At 34.8% G+C, this 14,460-nt stretch overlaps 1 protein-coding gene across 1 annotated transcript in view; it reads left to right on the top strand.

The window, feature by feature from the left end:
• The first annotated feature begins 2,093 nt into the window (after nucleotides 1-2,093).
• The window catches only part of LOC110452618 (proton myo-inositol cotransporter-like), a 41,090-nt gene continuing 28,723 nt past the window's right edge, over nucleotides 2,094-14,460 (top strand). Inside the window, exons 1-3 of the mRNA XM_021501249.1 lie at nucleotides 2,094-2,683; nucleotides 7,007-7,166; nucleotides 7,725-7,816. Coding sequence (XP_021356924.1) covers nucleotides 2,164-2,683; nucleotides 7,007-7,166; nucleotides 7,725-7,816 — 772 coding nt within the window. The 5' untranslated portion in view covers nucleotides 2,094-2,163. The remainder of the gene's footprint in view (nucleotides 2,684-7,006; nucleotides 7,167-7,724; nucleotides 7,817-14,460) is intronic.

Raw genomic sequence — 14,460 nt, 5'->3', positions numbered from 1 at the left:
ATTGTATTGAATTGGTAACATGTGGTAGCTCTTCAAATTTGGAATTGAAAAATGAAGGAAAAAAAGTCTAGCATTATCGGTAAAAACATATTCCAGAAGTATTTGAAAGTTTTACTGCAAAGCAATATAACTTGAGAATGTTTATGTATTTTACTTTTTCAAAATTTGATTTTCAAAACATTTCATCCTCAATTTCATTTTAAAAACTTGTTTCAAATTTACTACAAATGTTTGTTTTGTTACTCAAAGTAACTAATGATAGAAATAGGTTTTGACCTCGGCCGTTTTTGTTTATCTCGGTCCAATCAGTTGAACCGATTGGACCAGAGTTGTTCGTTTGTGAAATAAGGTCGGACCTAGTTTTTTGGTGCTGCTTTTAGGCAAGCCTTGACAAAGCCTTACAAGGCCTGCATAAACATTTGCAGGTCTGCTTATATTAATACCCAAAATGTTACATTTAAAAACAGACTAACCGTTTGTTCCACATAAACGAACAGGCCCCTGTTGGCAGTTTCATCCAATGTGGCCTCCATGGATTCTTATTAACCATTTGATAATACAAATGTAGAAACTTTTTGGGTCGAAATTGGTTCAATTTTTTTAGAAGAAACATTCCACCTATGACCCAATTATATTGCTAACTATATTTAAATGTTATGAAATTCTGTCCTGTGATTTGATTAGCTTTGCTCTGTATGAAAGACTTTGGCAACAGTCTGTAACACTTACAGGATACTCTCAGTTTTGACTATTATTTATCGTCAAATCACTAACGTTATGTCAAATATGATATAACAGGCTTTTAAATGACCAACAATAAATTTTGATTCTCAGCTTCCTATATTGTCAGTCAATAAGCATTACATTTTTGGGATTTTTAGCTTCCCTCATGTGAGTTATAGCTATCGCCTTTTATCGATTGTCTATTGGCATCGTTAAAATTTCACTACTTTTGTTTTTTATTTCTCATTAAGAACATAAAGACCTAGAGTCTGGATATTATAGTAGCTTGCCAGAGTGGAAGGCTACTTATTGTTTTCAAATGAAATATCAATATTATTTAAAGTCCTCAACAAAGATCTGCAGATCATCTACATGATATTAGGGCTTTAACTTACAGGGTTGAAGAACTATTAAGTTTGTTAAAATAAATGACCTTGACTTACTTTGAAGATAACAGATAAAAGTGTAAAAATCCTGAAGTAACTCCTTAAAAGAATAATTCTTATCAAATTTGAATTTTCTGGAATAAATGGCAATCAAGTTTGTTTGAATAAAAGATTTTAACGAAGTTGCCAAAGCTATAGAGTACTGATTAGTGTAAACTTGACTTCTATAAAGTTTATTTAAGTAAATATCCCTGGACAATTTAGAAGGTCACGTATTTAAGATGTGTTTGCCTTAATTTCATAAGTCCAAGTCAGACAAATCTTATAATATTAAGATTACTCAAAACATAATTCTACATAATTGACAATCTTGAAAGTGGAAAACCAAACAACTGATTGATACATAGTCAAAACCTGGTATATAACATCTTACATATTCCTAGAGAGAATTTGAATATTTGAATTGATTGAAATAATAAACCGATCAACACCCCACCCTATCCTCAAACATGAATTAAATTAATAAAAAAAATGGACTTTAGCAAGGCTACTAGCTTTCTTGTCGCTCTAACACTTAAAGGAAAAGACCAATGAATTAAAAAACATTTGTAAACACTAGCAAATGTTCCGATCCAGATAGATAAATTAATGAGAAAACGTTGAATAGGATACTGAATTAAAAATAAGTATTGTCTACTTTCACTTTTACTTTCAAAATTTCATTCGAATAGTCCATTAACCGAAAATTGTAAGCTTCACATTCAAAATTTCATTCGAATAGTCCATTATCCGAAAATTGTAAGCTTCACATGTTCGTTTGCGCCATGTTTCGATTTATATCTCCAATGGATATACGAATGCAGAAAATGCGAAATAAATATTGAATAATACATCTTCAAAGTGAATGTAAATCTACTTTCATTTTTGAAGTTGATCACAGTTATCTCCCCTGTATAAAGAACATTTAAACCGGAAGTTGTTGGTTTAATGTTGACATGCGATCTATCGAGCCCGTTACGTTAGGCATTTGTAATGTAAACAGTCAATTTAGGTCATGAGTTCAGCTGATAACGACGATATAGACTCTGAGGACTTCGAGATGTCAACCAGTATAGAAACGTCGCTTCTACTGAACAGTGCGTCAGGTATGGACGAACGAAACGTCAAGTACACACCGAGTGAGGATAATGTGGCAGTCAATGGAACGTCAACTAACTCTGATGGCGACATATCTGAGGAGGCGAAGACGTCAGGATTTCTCTATGTCCTGTCATTCTTTGCCGCTATTGGTGGCTTTCTATTCGGGTATGATACCGGTGTGGTTTCAGGTGCGATGCTGCTGCTGAAAAAACAATTCAACTTGACATCTTTATGGGAAGAAATCATTGTCAGTGCCACTATTTTGTTTGCTGCCATTTTTGCATTAGTTGGTGGGTTTCTAAACGACTATTTTGGGAGGAAGTTTACAACTGTATGTGCCAGTTTTGTATTCACGGGAGGAGCAGTTCTCTTAGGATTTGCACAAAACATTGCTATGCTGGTCATTGGAAGGTCAATACTCGGAATAGGAATAGGTAAGCTTTATTATACTGTACTTTGTATGATGTAGAGCGGTTACGGGTTGTTTCGCCCTAAATCCTGTTCGCCCTGGGTTGTTACGCCCCCTATTTTTTTTAAATTGATACGCTAATATAATAATTAATATTTAAATACATCAACTAAACTTATTGATAACTTTCTATAATGTTATTTATTTTATGTAGAAAAATACACAACGGTGCGAGTTCGGAGTCAGCTTTTCACAGCTGCCGTTTGTCACACTTGCTTAAAAACAACACAGACACATTTCTTTTTATAAAATTTATTTTTATTTAATTTGTGACTTAAAACTACTAAAATTGAAAGAAAATACCAAACAATGTTTCAGTTTTAGTTTTAGGGTGAAACAACCTAGCGCAAAACAACCTAAAACCATGTATGGCATTTACATGCGTTTAAGTTTGCAAATAATATGTTAAATTTGTGATAAATTAATTTTGATGTTATATAATGAATTAATTGTTGTCATATGAATTTTAATGTTGTGTCGGGGTAAAGAAAATTAATTATTTTTATACTCAAATACCCAAGTCAATTTCATGGAAAAGGGCATATACAATTACATTTTTGACTGCAATTGCTAGTAGAATCTTATACTCACAATTTTATAAAATGTCATCAAACAATTCAGTGTCATCACTCAAGCAACTCCATTTTTGAACAGATTTTGAAGTCTTTTGTAGATCTAGAGTTGTGATATAATAAAACGTTCCGCTTGACTGATTATGTATTAAATTATCGCAGCAATCAGAAAGTTGCATGTAACAAGAACTTCAAAGTTAAATCAAATTTATGCATTAAACACAATAAGAAACGAAAATAAAAATTCCAGATACATCAGTGATATATACGCTTTAATTTGATACACCGCTGTCTGCTATGGACTATGAGTATTAAATTTCAAATTCCTAGATTCGCTGATCCATGTCACACTGCATGGTAGTTTACCCCCCTCCCCCACTTTACCCCCTTTGATTTCCATTTGGATATTACTGTATCACAGTTGGACCAGGACACTTCCATTGATGACGTGCTCAATTGATTAGAGTGATAGTATAACAATCTGAAGTCCAGTGTTTGAATCCAGGTCTAGCGCTGCTGATTTTTTCCCACTCAGAACACTGCTGTTGATCCTATTTTGTTGATTTCAGCTTTACTGTTTCTCATAAAAGTCCCGCAAGGTATAGTTTTCCTTTCAGAAATGATTTATCAAAGCTAGAGTTCATCTTCAATATCCAGGGGTTACACTCACTTTCACTCTGCACTCCTGGAGTATGTCATAGCAGAATTGAAGGCTAAGTGTGCACCACCTTGTGGATGAGATGACATATACCACTGGTATATATAGACTTAAGGATTATTAAGGACCCCTATACCACTGGTATAGACTTAAGGATTATTAAAGACCCCTATACCACTGGTATAGACTTAAGGATTATTAAGGACCCCTATACCACTGCCAAAATGTGCAACCTCATTAATGCATTGGAAATTTATTTTCCTGCATGAATATAACTTTGATAAATCATTTCTGAACAGAAAATCATACCTTTGTGGGACTTTTATGAAAATGATAAAGACCAAATAAAGAGTTAGTAATTCAGTTAATATAACTTGTCATGAAATTCTTATAAAAGAAACAAAATTTGCATTTAAATGAACAATTTATTATTAAAAGATATATGTCTTATGATTTTAGGTTGTCCCTTTTCAACTTTTTAGCCCACCATCCGTCGTCGGTCGTCGGTCTTCGGTCCTTAAACAGCTCTTGTTATTGCTATTCTCAGAAAGTACTGGAGGATCTTTCTCAAATTTGATATGAAGGTTCCCCTTTTAGAGGCTGATCGTTTAAACAAAATGGCTGCCAGGCGACCATCTTGAATTTTGACAGTGAAAGTTTGTTATCGCTATTGCTCATGAAGTTCTGGAGGGATCTTTCTCATATTTGATATGTAGGTTCCCCTTGGTCTGTTGTTGTGCATGTATAACTTTTGAGACTAATCGGATAAACAAAATGGCCGACAGACGGCCATCTTGGATTTGGACAGTTATGTTTCTTATCGCTATTTCCCAGGAAGTTCTTGAAGGATCTTTCTCAAATTTGATATGTTTTTTCTTCTTGGTCTGTAGTGGTACATGTTGACTTTGGAGAGTGATCATAAAAACAAGATGGCTACATGAAGTGCTAATGAGATCTTTCTGATATTGCAAGGATCTATTTCTCTTACACTTAAATGCACTGTTTGCATGACTTGATCAAACAGATAAGAGAAAAGAAGAGAAAAGATCAAACTGACATAAACTAATGAAGATGGTACAATGGTGGTTGCCAAGATCTTCTGAGATTTCTTTTTATTTAATATGGAGCCATGACCTCATAGATTTTAAGCAAATACATCCAACATGTGGTGTAAACATTTAATCATTTTTAACATGTTAAAAAAGATGTGTCCCGGTGTTTAAATAAACAGCCTCAGTCTAGGCCATACTTCAATGTATCAAGGTTAAAGTCAACGATTAGGATGAACCCAATATTTACATTGCGAGGATGGTGGGAAATGGTTCGTAGAAAGATTAAAGAAATAAGACACATGCTATTGTTGGTCTTATATGTCAGTGATGTTAACCCTCACTACTAAAATGTTTGTCACATATGTTTGTCTGTATCCTAGAAACCTAATAATGTCATATGTATACCCAGGGTCCCTTATATCAGCTGAAATGTGTATCTAACACAAGAAATGGTTTATTTATGACTGAGTGGCTGTATAGATTTGCATACTCCGTATCTGGGAAGCTAAGAATTTGTGCTATGTAGTAAAACTTTGTTGCCATGGGAACAATAAATGTATAGAATTCTTTTGTATTATCTTATGTTGAAAATAGGAACTTTTAACAAAATTGGTTTAGCCTACCATCACCAGATGGTGGTAGATCTGTTCAATTTGCCCTTTGTCCTTGATCCATCATCTTTCTGTCATTCATACATAAAAATTCTTGTCATTGCTATTTCTCCAGAAGTATAGAATCCAGAATCTTTCTCAAATTGTGTCTGCTGCTCTTGGTACTTTTTGTGCCTGTTTTACTTTTGAGAGTGTTTGGTGATCAAAAAATCAAGATGGCTGATACAAATTAAATGACATTGAAAATACAGAGATGTTTCAATAAAAGGCAACTTATAGCTACCTGGAACTGTTATACAGTCACTGTTGTAGGACTTAGGAGTACTCCAACTCTTACATAAAGAAGAATTAAAGGTGATATAGTTAGATTTTACTGAGTGATAATGAACATTTGTCGTAATCTTGATAAATGTTGAGTATTTGCAAGGTGATATAGCCACAATGGAGATATAAATATGTAACAATATTATGATAAGTCTAGTTTTCAAATTTGTTTATTTATCATTATAATTGGATTAGAATTTCAGTAAAATTTTGAATTTTTCAATTCACAAGCGTATTTTTCTCATGTGAGCTTTCTCCTCACATCAGCTTACTTCCACTCATGTGAGCTTTTGAACAGCTCATGTGCTATTTGTATGCAAACTTTAGTATGGTCTGCACTTTCCAGAGAGTCCAAAAGACTTATCTTTCTGAGATTTGACATTGTGATACAGTGCGATGTGCAGATGTGCAATAGGTGTTTACAAGTTTTAAAGGTCAAGGTCACTGTTACTAAAAATAGACCATGGGGGATACAGTTAGGCATATGACGAAGCCCTTGTTGACCTGTCTGTGTTCTTAAAAGTTACCTTAAAATGTCTTGTACATTTTAAACTACGAACAGTATTCATGATAACATTTTACTTACTGCTTGTACTTATGGTTTTTCTATCAAGATGTGTCATCAAAAATGGGAGGCAATACATACATACATGTGAAAAATTGATTAAAAATTTCATAGATGAGATATGAGAAAGCATTTTGGGGCTTCAAAACTATACATATGTGGAACAATATCCTTTCTGAGACCGTCATACGAGCAACAACAGTCCGACAGTGTATCATATTAAATCTTATTAAATAAATTTGACCTTGAACCAATATTAAAGCTGCAGATGTGAAGTATATTTGCAGATAGCATTGAATAATAGGTGTGCAATACAGGCCAATTGGGCCTTGGTGTCTTAGTTTTGCTGATGTAAAGAATCGCCAAATCTTGGAAAATATTGTACGTAGAAGTGCCTTTCAGAAGGCAAAAATGTGGAAAAATCACTGACTATAAAAAAATATTTTCTGTGGGTAATTAAAGACAATTGATATTTTTTCTTCTTTTTTTCTCTCTCAACTTTACAGGTTTAGCATCCATGACTGTACCAATTTATATCGCAGAATGTGCTCCTCCTCAAATGAGGGGAAGACTGGTGACTCTTAACAATTTATTTATTACTGGGGGACAGTTCATAGCCAGTGTGGTTGACGGAGGTTTCAGCTACGACAAGGTCAACGGCTGGAGGTAGGTGAAACCTAGTCAAACATTGCGGTCAAAACATATTCTGATTTTTTTTGCAGGGCTGGCTTCGATGACAGTACCAATGTATATAGCTGAATGCGCCCCAGTTCAGCTACGTGGGAGATTGGTCACTTTGAATGTTTTGTTTATAACCGGTGGACAATTTATTGCCAGTTTACTGGATGGAGCGTTAAGTTATGACAAAGTTAATGGATGGAGGTAATTTTATTTCAAATGTTGTGTGGCAATGTTGTGAGAAAATATTTAGAGGTATGTCATGCACTGCGCTTATCATTTTTTAGGTAGAAGTCTCGTTGTCAGCACAAGTAGATTTATTACTTAGCAAAAAGCAATATCACATCTTGATCACATTGATGTTTGCATTCAACAACACTATAAATGATAGTGTTTAAACATCTGGGTGATTAAGGTCAGGCTTACTTTTCACTTTATCATAACATTGTTTTTATTATTCTGCTTTTTGTTCTCATCTGCATGCATTAATACATTATTGAAGGCTTACATTACATCTATTATTTGTAATAAGAATTTGAATAACAGGTTTCCTCCCAAAGGAACCTTATGTTATCATTTTCATGGATGTGCAGCGGAACTGGACTGGGGAGATCGTCGGCTGACAAGTAGCTCAATTGGTATACATATAGAGTGTTTCTCTAAAGTTTGGAGGGTCCCTAAAAGGTCTTGTTCGAATCCGGTCTTGCTGTTTGATTTCTGTTTCTCCTTTTAAAAATGTTTGATCTTCTCAACCTGTGTTTCAAGCAGTCAGTGAGTGCTTATCAAGGGAATTTATGAACCTAAGTTGCAAAAGTTGCGTCTTTGGGGGAGAAGACCTAGTGAAAGGAGGGAGGAATGTAGCAGAACTGGACTGGGTTGATCATCGGCGACCATGTAGCTCAATTGGTAGAGCATCCGTCTAGAGTTCAGTCAGGGTCCAGGTTCGAATCCTAGTCTTTCCACTGCATTTCTCTTTCTCCTGTTACAGATGCATGTATGATGGTGCTTTCCGATGCTTATAGTTGCTCAATCCATTGATTGTGTTACGGTCGTTGTACAACTAAATGACAGCTAGCACGCCATTATCTATATATAGCCTTTTTCCATAAATATACAGCCTTTTATATTTTGTCTCACCTGGCTGCATTGAAGAAAAAATACAACACATGTTAAACCCACTGGTATTAGAATAGGCCTACTTACTGCGATACTTACCTGGATGTTATTGATCAATATCAATTTGACTTACCTGTAAACCCCTAATTACAACTAATACAACAACAGATACGAACATGTGGAAAAGTTACAACACCTTCAGATGAAGACATGCTTTTATTGAAGTGTTATGTATGGAGAGCATTAATTTTGTCCGAAAAAAAATCCATGTTGTGTAGCTCACAGAAGTCTGTAATTGGTGCAAAACAAATGAGTAAGAAGATGGTCAGTCAAAATCCAGGAAGACAAATTTTTCGGTATTGTAACATTTTGGTGTGTCAAGCGATGATTGTCTATTAAGGCCTTTTTTTGGGCCCCTGTATAATGTATATCCCAATTTTTACCTCCTTAATTTGTTCAAATATGTCTTATTGTATCACATGCGCAAAAATTAAGGCGAAAGTTTGACAGAAAGTGGAATTTTTTTAGGGTACCAATACGGGTAGGGTAAATCACAAATATAATTTGCTTTTTTCAAAATGAGCTAAATCGACCAAAATAATACATTTTTGTTTTTGGAAACATTGGCTTTCTGGACATTCTTGGTAGATATGTCCAGAAAGCCAATGTTGTTATGACCTCATGAATGTTTAAAAAAATAATTTCATTCCTTATATTTACATTTTTAAGTGCTTTGAATTTTCCGATGCAGGCATAAATAAAAAAAAACTTATTTTGTTTTCTATTTATACATGAGGGCAACGCAAAAGAGAGAATAGCATGTTTTTCATGCGAAAAATGTAAAACTTTCAATGGGGGTCCTAGCAACAGCGAAACAACTAAACAAACAATACATAGTTCCATTTTCAAAATTTAGTTTGTAGGATTTTCCTGATTTGTTTTCTTTCTTTTTAAAGTAAACTTACAAATCAAAAATGGCATTTGCCACCTCAACTATTGAAAAATGATTAATTTAATATTTGAAGTTCGATTTGCTGGTAATTTTAAATCTCCTGGCCTCAAGAATTGTTCTGCCTATTTCCAATAATAAGACCTGATTGTACATAAAGGTATTTTGAGATAAGCATGCAACTTGGCATAGATATTAGTTATATGATAATATTTAATTTGTAAAAGTTTCATACTTATCCCACAATGCCTTTTTACTTAAAAAGCACCTTTTCTTGTGTTTTGGAGTACAAGGACTAAAATGCATCTCCTTGCCTAACAACAAATATTAGGCTGACCAGAAGCTAGATATTTCATGCTTTGAATACTTCAAGAGAGACTAAGTTGTATAGACTAGTACAGTATTGTAAAGAAATATTGGGAAGTAGAGAGGGTGTAGGGTGTATCAGGGTACCTGAAACATACATTTTGTTTGGCCTTAAATACACTAAATCTCCAAACTGGAGATGAGATTAATTACAACTTTTATCCACATTACTTTCCATATTTAAACTTATATATATCTCAACAATTGAAGGGAAAATCTAATTTTTGTTTCCAAATCAGTTTCAAAGTAAGACTTACTTTGATTTTCTCAATGTTTTATGTCATTAAAACCTAATTTTGATACATTAAAACCTAATTTTGATACATTAAAACTTATTTTGAATACATTCCATTAACTGGTGACTGTTACTACAGGCACATTGATGGTAGGGACAGCAGATGTAAATTATTTTCCTCTTGTACTACCACAGAGGATCATCAGGATTGCACTCTGTCATTCTGTCCGTACGTCTGTCTGTCTGTTGATCACTTACAACTGCTGAATTTTGTTTGTGCAGAATACACCATTAGGGATGGTAGAGTGTCACATAATGAATAGGTTTCCTGCCTCACTAGTTAGTGTTATATGACCGGCGTTATTTTGTGTCAGTTTGTCGGGAGCCAGCCTGTATTCTTATATACTCCGTCAATTCAAAAAAAAATATTTGAGTATCTCTTGGATGGCAGAGTATGTAATGTTTGCTGTGTATTAACATTCCTGATTTTCAAGGGTGCTATGGAACCACGAAAATAAATACACACAATAAAGGACTATGTATGGTTTGTGCCTGTTTTGGCCCCCAAATGCTTCAAAATTCAAAACCTTTAAATGAACTTTGATATGACTGTTTCTTTAATTTCGAATACTTCCCAAATACTATTATGAAAATATTTATTTATATTTCTAATTATTGTTGCCATGGTAACAAGTTAAAATTTGCATAAATTAGAAAAAAATGAATATTTAGTGAATATTGTGATATTTTGCATAGTTTTTCTCCTAGAAACTATAGAGTGCATGCTTGAACAAACTTAATATCAAAGGATAATGTGTAGGCACCTGTAATACATCTTTAGGAGAAATATAAAGTTTGTTCAAGAGTGCGCTATGTGGTAGCTAAGAGAAAAACTAGATGAGTCAGTCAACTTTTCCTTTAAAACGCTACTTGTCCTGAACGGCCAAGTAGATTTTGACTAAATTTGGTCTAGAGTATCCTTAGGCCAAGGGGACTCAATTTTGTATAAACGGTGGTTGTGGCCCCCCTGGGGGCAGAGGGGCGGGGCCGAATAGGGGAAATAGAGGTAAAACCTTGAAAATCCTTCTTCTACCGTAGGGATTAAAGGATTTTATCCTAATTTAGTCTGGAGCATCCTTGGGCCAAGGGGACTCAATTTTGTATAAATGGTGGGTGTGGCCCCCCTGGGGGCTGGGGGGCGGGGCCCAATAGGGGAAATATAGCAAATTCTTTAAAATCCATCTAATTCAAGGATTTGTTCCATATTTGGTCTGAAGCATACTTGGGTGAAGGGGAACCAATTTTGTATAAACCATGGGTCTGGCCCGCAAGGGGCCTGAGAGGTGGGGCCCAATAGGGGAAACATAGCAAATTATTCTTTAAAATCCTTCTTCTTCTGTCAGAATGAAAGGATTTGTTCCATATTTGGTGTGGAGCATCCTTGGGTAAAGGGGAACCAATTTTGTATAAACGGTGGGTGTGGCCCCCCTGGGACCTGAGGGGCAGGCCCAATAGGGGAAATAGAAGTAAAACCTTTATAATCCTTCTTCTACCATATGGATTGAGGGATTTTATCCTAATTTAGCCTGGATCATCCTTGGACAAAAGGGACTCAATTTTGTATAAACAGCGAGTGTTGCCCACCTGGGGATAGAAGGGAGGGGCCCAATAGGGGAAACTTAGCAAATTCTTCAAATACCTTCTTCTTCTGTACGAATGACAGGATTTTGTCCAAATTTGGTATGAGGCATCATTGGGTAAAGGGGAACCAGTTTTGTATAAATGGTGTGTCTAACCCCCTGGAGGCAGAGAGGCGGGGCCCAATAGGGGAAATAGAGGTAAAACCTTTAAAATCCTTCTTTTACCATAGGGATTTAGGGATTTTATCCTAATTTAGTCTGGAGCATCCTTGGGCCAAGGGGACTTAATTTTTAATATGCAGTGGGTGTGGTCTCCCAGGGGGCAGAAGGGTGGGGGCAAATGGGAGAAATTGAGGTAAAACCTTTTAAATCCTTCTTCGACCATCGAGATTAACGGATTTTTTCCATATTTAGTCTGGAGCATCCTTGGACCAAGGGGTCTCAATTTTGTATAATTGGTGGGTATGACCCCCCTAGGGGCATAGTGGTGGGGCTCTGTTTGAAGTTTGTTCTCGCAATACCTCAAGTACTGGATGGATCTTTCTGAAATTCCATATGTACTTACAGCACCTACCATGGAGTGCTATATCTTGACTTCATACCAATTATTTTAAACATATTCAGGTGAGCGATACAGGCCCTCTGTGCCTCTTGTTAATTTTGATGGATTTGGGGGCCAAAAAAGGCCCAAACCATACATAGTCCTTAATTGATATACTTTATTTCTGTTTGCTTATCTGAGGTATTTTACGAAAGTTAACAAAACAATATAAAAAGCTTAAAATCACAAAGGAAAACACCAACCTACATTTCATGTTATTACAGTACTAAACTGTAATCTATTGCACTACTATATGTAGAGTTACGTCCCGTTATTCAATTTTGGTACCAATATTTAAGTCCAAAGGTTGGGGACTATGGACTGCTTGTACTATTTTGCTTTGTTTATATTTATTTCATTTCATAGAAAGGTTAACTTTCTGAATCTGAATTCAGAAATGAAAGTCCTCATTAAAAATGATTAACAGAGTCCAGATTAATGTACATTATATGTAATGTGTATTATCAGAGTTTAGATAAATGTGAATTATCAGAGTTCAGTTAAATGTGGATTATCAGAGTTTAGATAAATGTGGATTATCAGAGTTTAGATAAATGTGGATTATCGAGTTTAGATAAATATGGATTTTCAGAGTTTAGATAAATGTGGATTATCAGAGTTCAGATAAATGTGGATTATCAGAGTTCAGTTAAATGTGGATTATCAGAGTTTAGATAAATGTGGATTATCAGAGTTTAGATAAATGTGGATTATCAGAGTTCAGTTAAATGTGGATTATAAGAGTTCAGATAAATGTGGATTATCAGAGTTCAGTTAAATGTGGATTATCAGAGTTTAGATAAATGTGGATTATCAGAGTTCAGATAAATGTGGATTATCAGAGTTTAGATAAATGTGGATTATCAGAGTTCAGATAAATGTGGATTTTCAGAGTTTAGATAAATGTGGATTATCAGAGTTTAGATAAATATGAATTATCAGAGTTTAGATAAATGTGAATTATCAGAGTTCAGATAAATGTGGATTATCAGTCTAGGTTAGTATGGATCATGAGAGTTGAGATTATAATGTGGACAGTCTAGGTTAGTATGGATCTTGAGAGTTGAGATTATAATGTGGACAGTCTAGGTTACTGTGAAAAATATCAGAGTTCATATTGAATCTGGATTATTTTAGTCTTGCTAGAATAATGTGGATTATCCCTGAGTCCAGATTTATGTGGATTGTCCATATCAATTTGGATTAAATATTTAACCACAGTCCAGATTGGAGGGACCTGAATTATGAGCCTAGATTTATGTGGAATATGTCTATAATCACAGTTCAGATACCTGTTAAATGTGGATTGTCAGAGTTAACACTAATGTGGATTATCATTCTAGATTAGTACGGATAATCAGAGTCGAGAGTAATGTTGATCATTACAGTCTATATGATTAGGATAAGGATGGAGGTTCCAACTTTCTTTTTCCCTTTTTCTAAATTTTCCAATAATGGTTTAAATTTAAAAAATGTCCATTATTTTAACAAATTTTCCGAATTTCTGACCATGTCAGTCCTTTCTGCTGTTACAAAATAGTGAGAATACAGTACTTGGTGATTAAATGATGTCAAATCTCCAGATCTAGAAACTGAGCAATGTGTAACTTACGGACACCACTTGAACTTAAAACTGCTGCATACTCATATAGCAAATTCAAGGCTAAGTGCACTTTAAAGATACATTGTTCAATTCACTAAATCATATGCAATTATACATTAAAAATGATAATGTTATGGTATAAGCTCAAGAGAACAATTGCTATACATCTGTTGTGTGTGTCATGTGTTTCCATTTATTAGTTCATATTCTTTAATTGCTTACAATTTCATTTTAGTTGAATGAACATGATTTACTGAGATGGTCATGATCACGGGGTAAATTATGTGAAAAATATTTCAACAGTTAAATGTCTTTTAAAAATCTTTTTGGTTAAAAGTAGGCCCCCCACTCCATGAAATTTTACACATTGTTGATTATATTTTAATTGTTTATTTCATCTGTATCATTTCTTACAAAAGTCCAGCAAAATATGGATTTATAAAAGCTATCCCAGAAAAAACCCAGATTCCAATACTTAGTTACAGTAGCGGTACGTGGATCCTTAATGACCCTGTCACATTGGAGGTGGAGCCTCTAGTTGTTTGTCTATGGTATGTGGATCCTTAATGACCCTGACACATTTGGAGGTGGAGCTTCTTATTGTTTGTCTGTGGTACATGGTTCCTTAATGACCCTGACACATTGGAGGAAGAGGCTCTAGTTGTTTGTCTGTGGTACATGGATCCTTAATGACCCTGACACATTGGAGGTGGAGCCTCTAGTTGTTTGTCTGTGGTACATGGATCCTTAATGACCCTGACACATTGGAGGT

The sequence above is a fragment of the Mizuhopecten yessoensis genome, unplaced genomic scaffold, assembly GCF_002113885.1.
Source record: "Mizuhopecten yessoensis strain PY_sf001 unplaced genomic scaffold, ASM211388v2 scaffold6779, whole genome shotgun sequence".
Taxonomy (NCBI): Eukaryota; Metazoa; Mollusca; class Bivalvia; order Pectinida; family Pectinidae; genus Mizuhopecten; species Mizuhopecten yessoensis.
The sequence above is the reverse complement of the archived record's forward strand: the minus strand, read 5'-3'. Positions and strand labels throughout refer to the sequence as shown.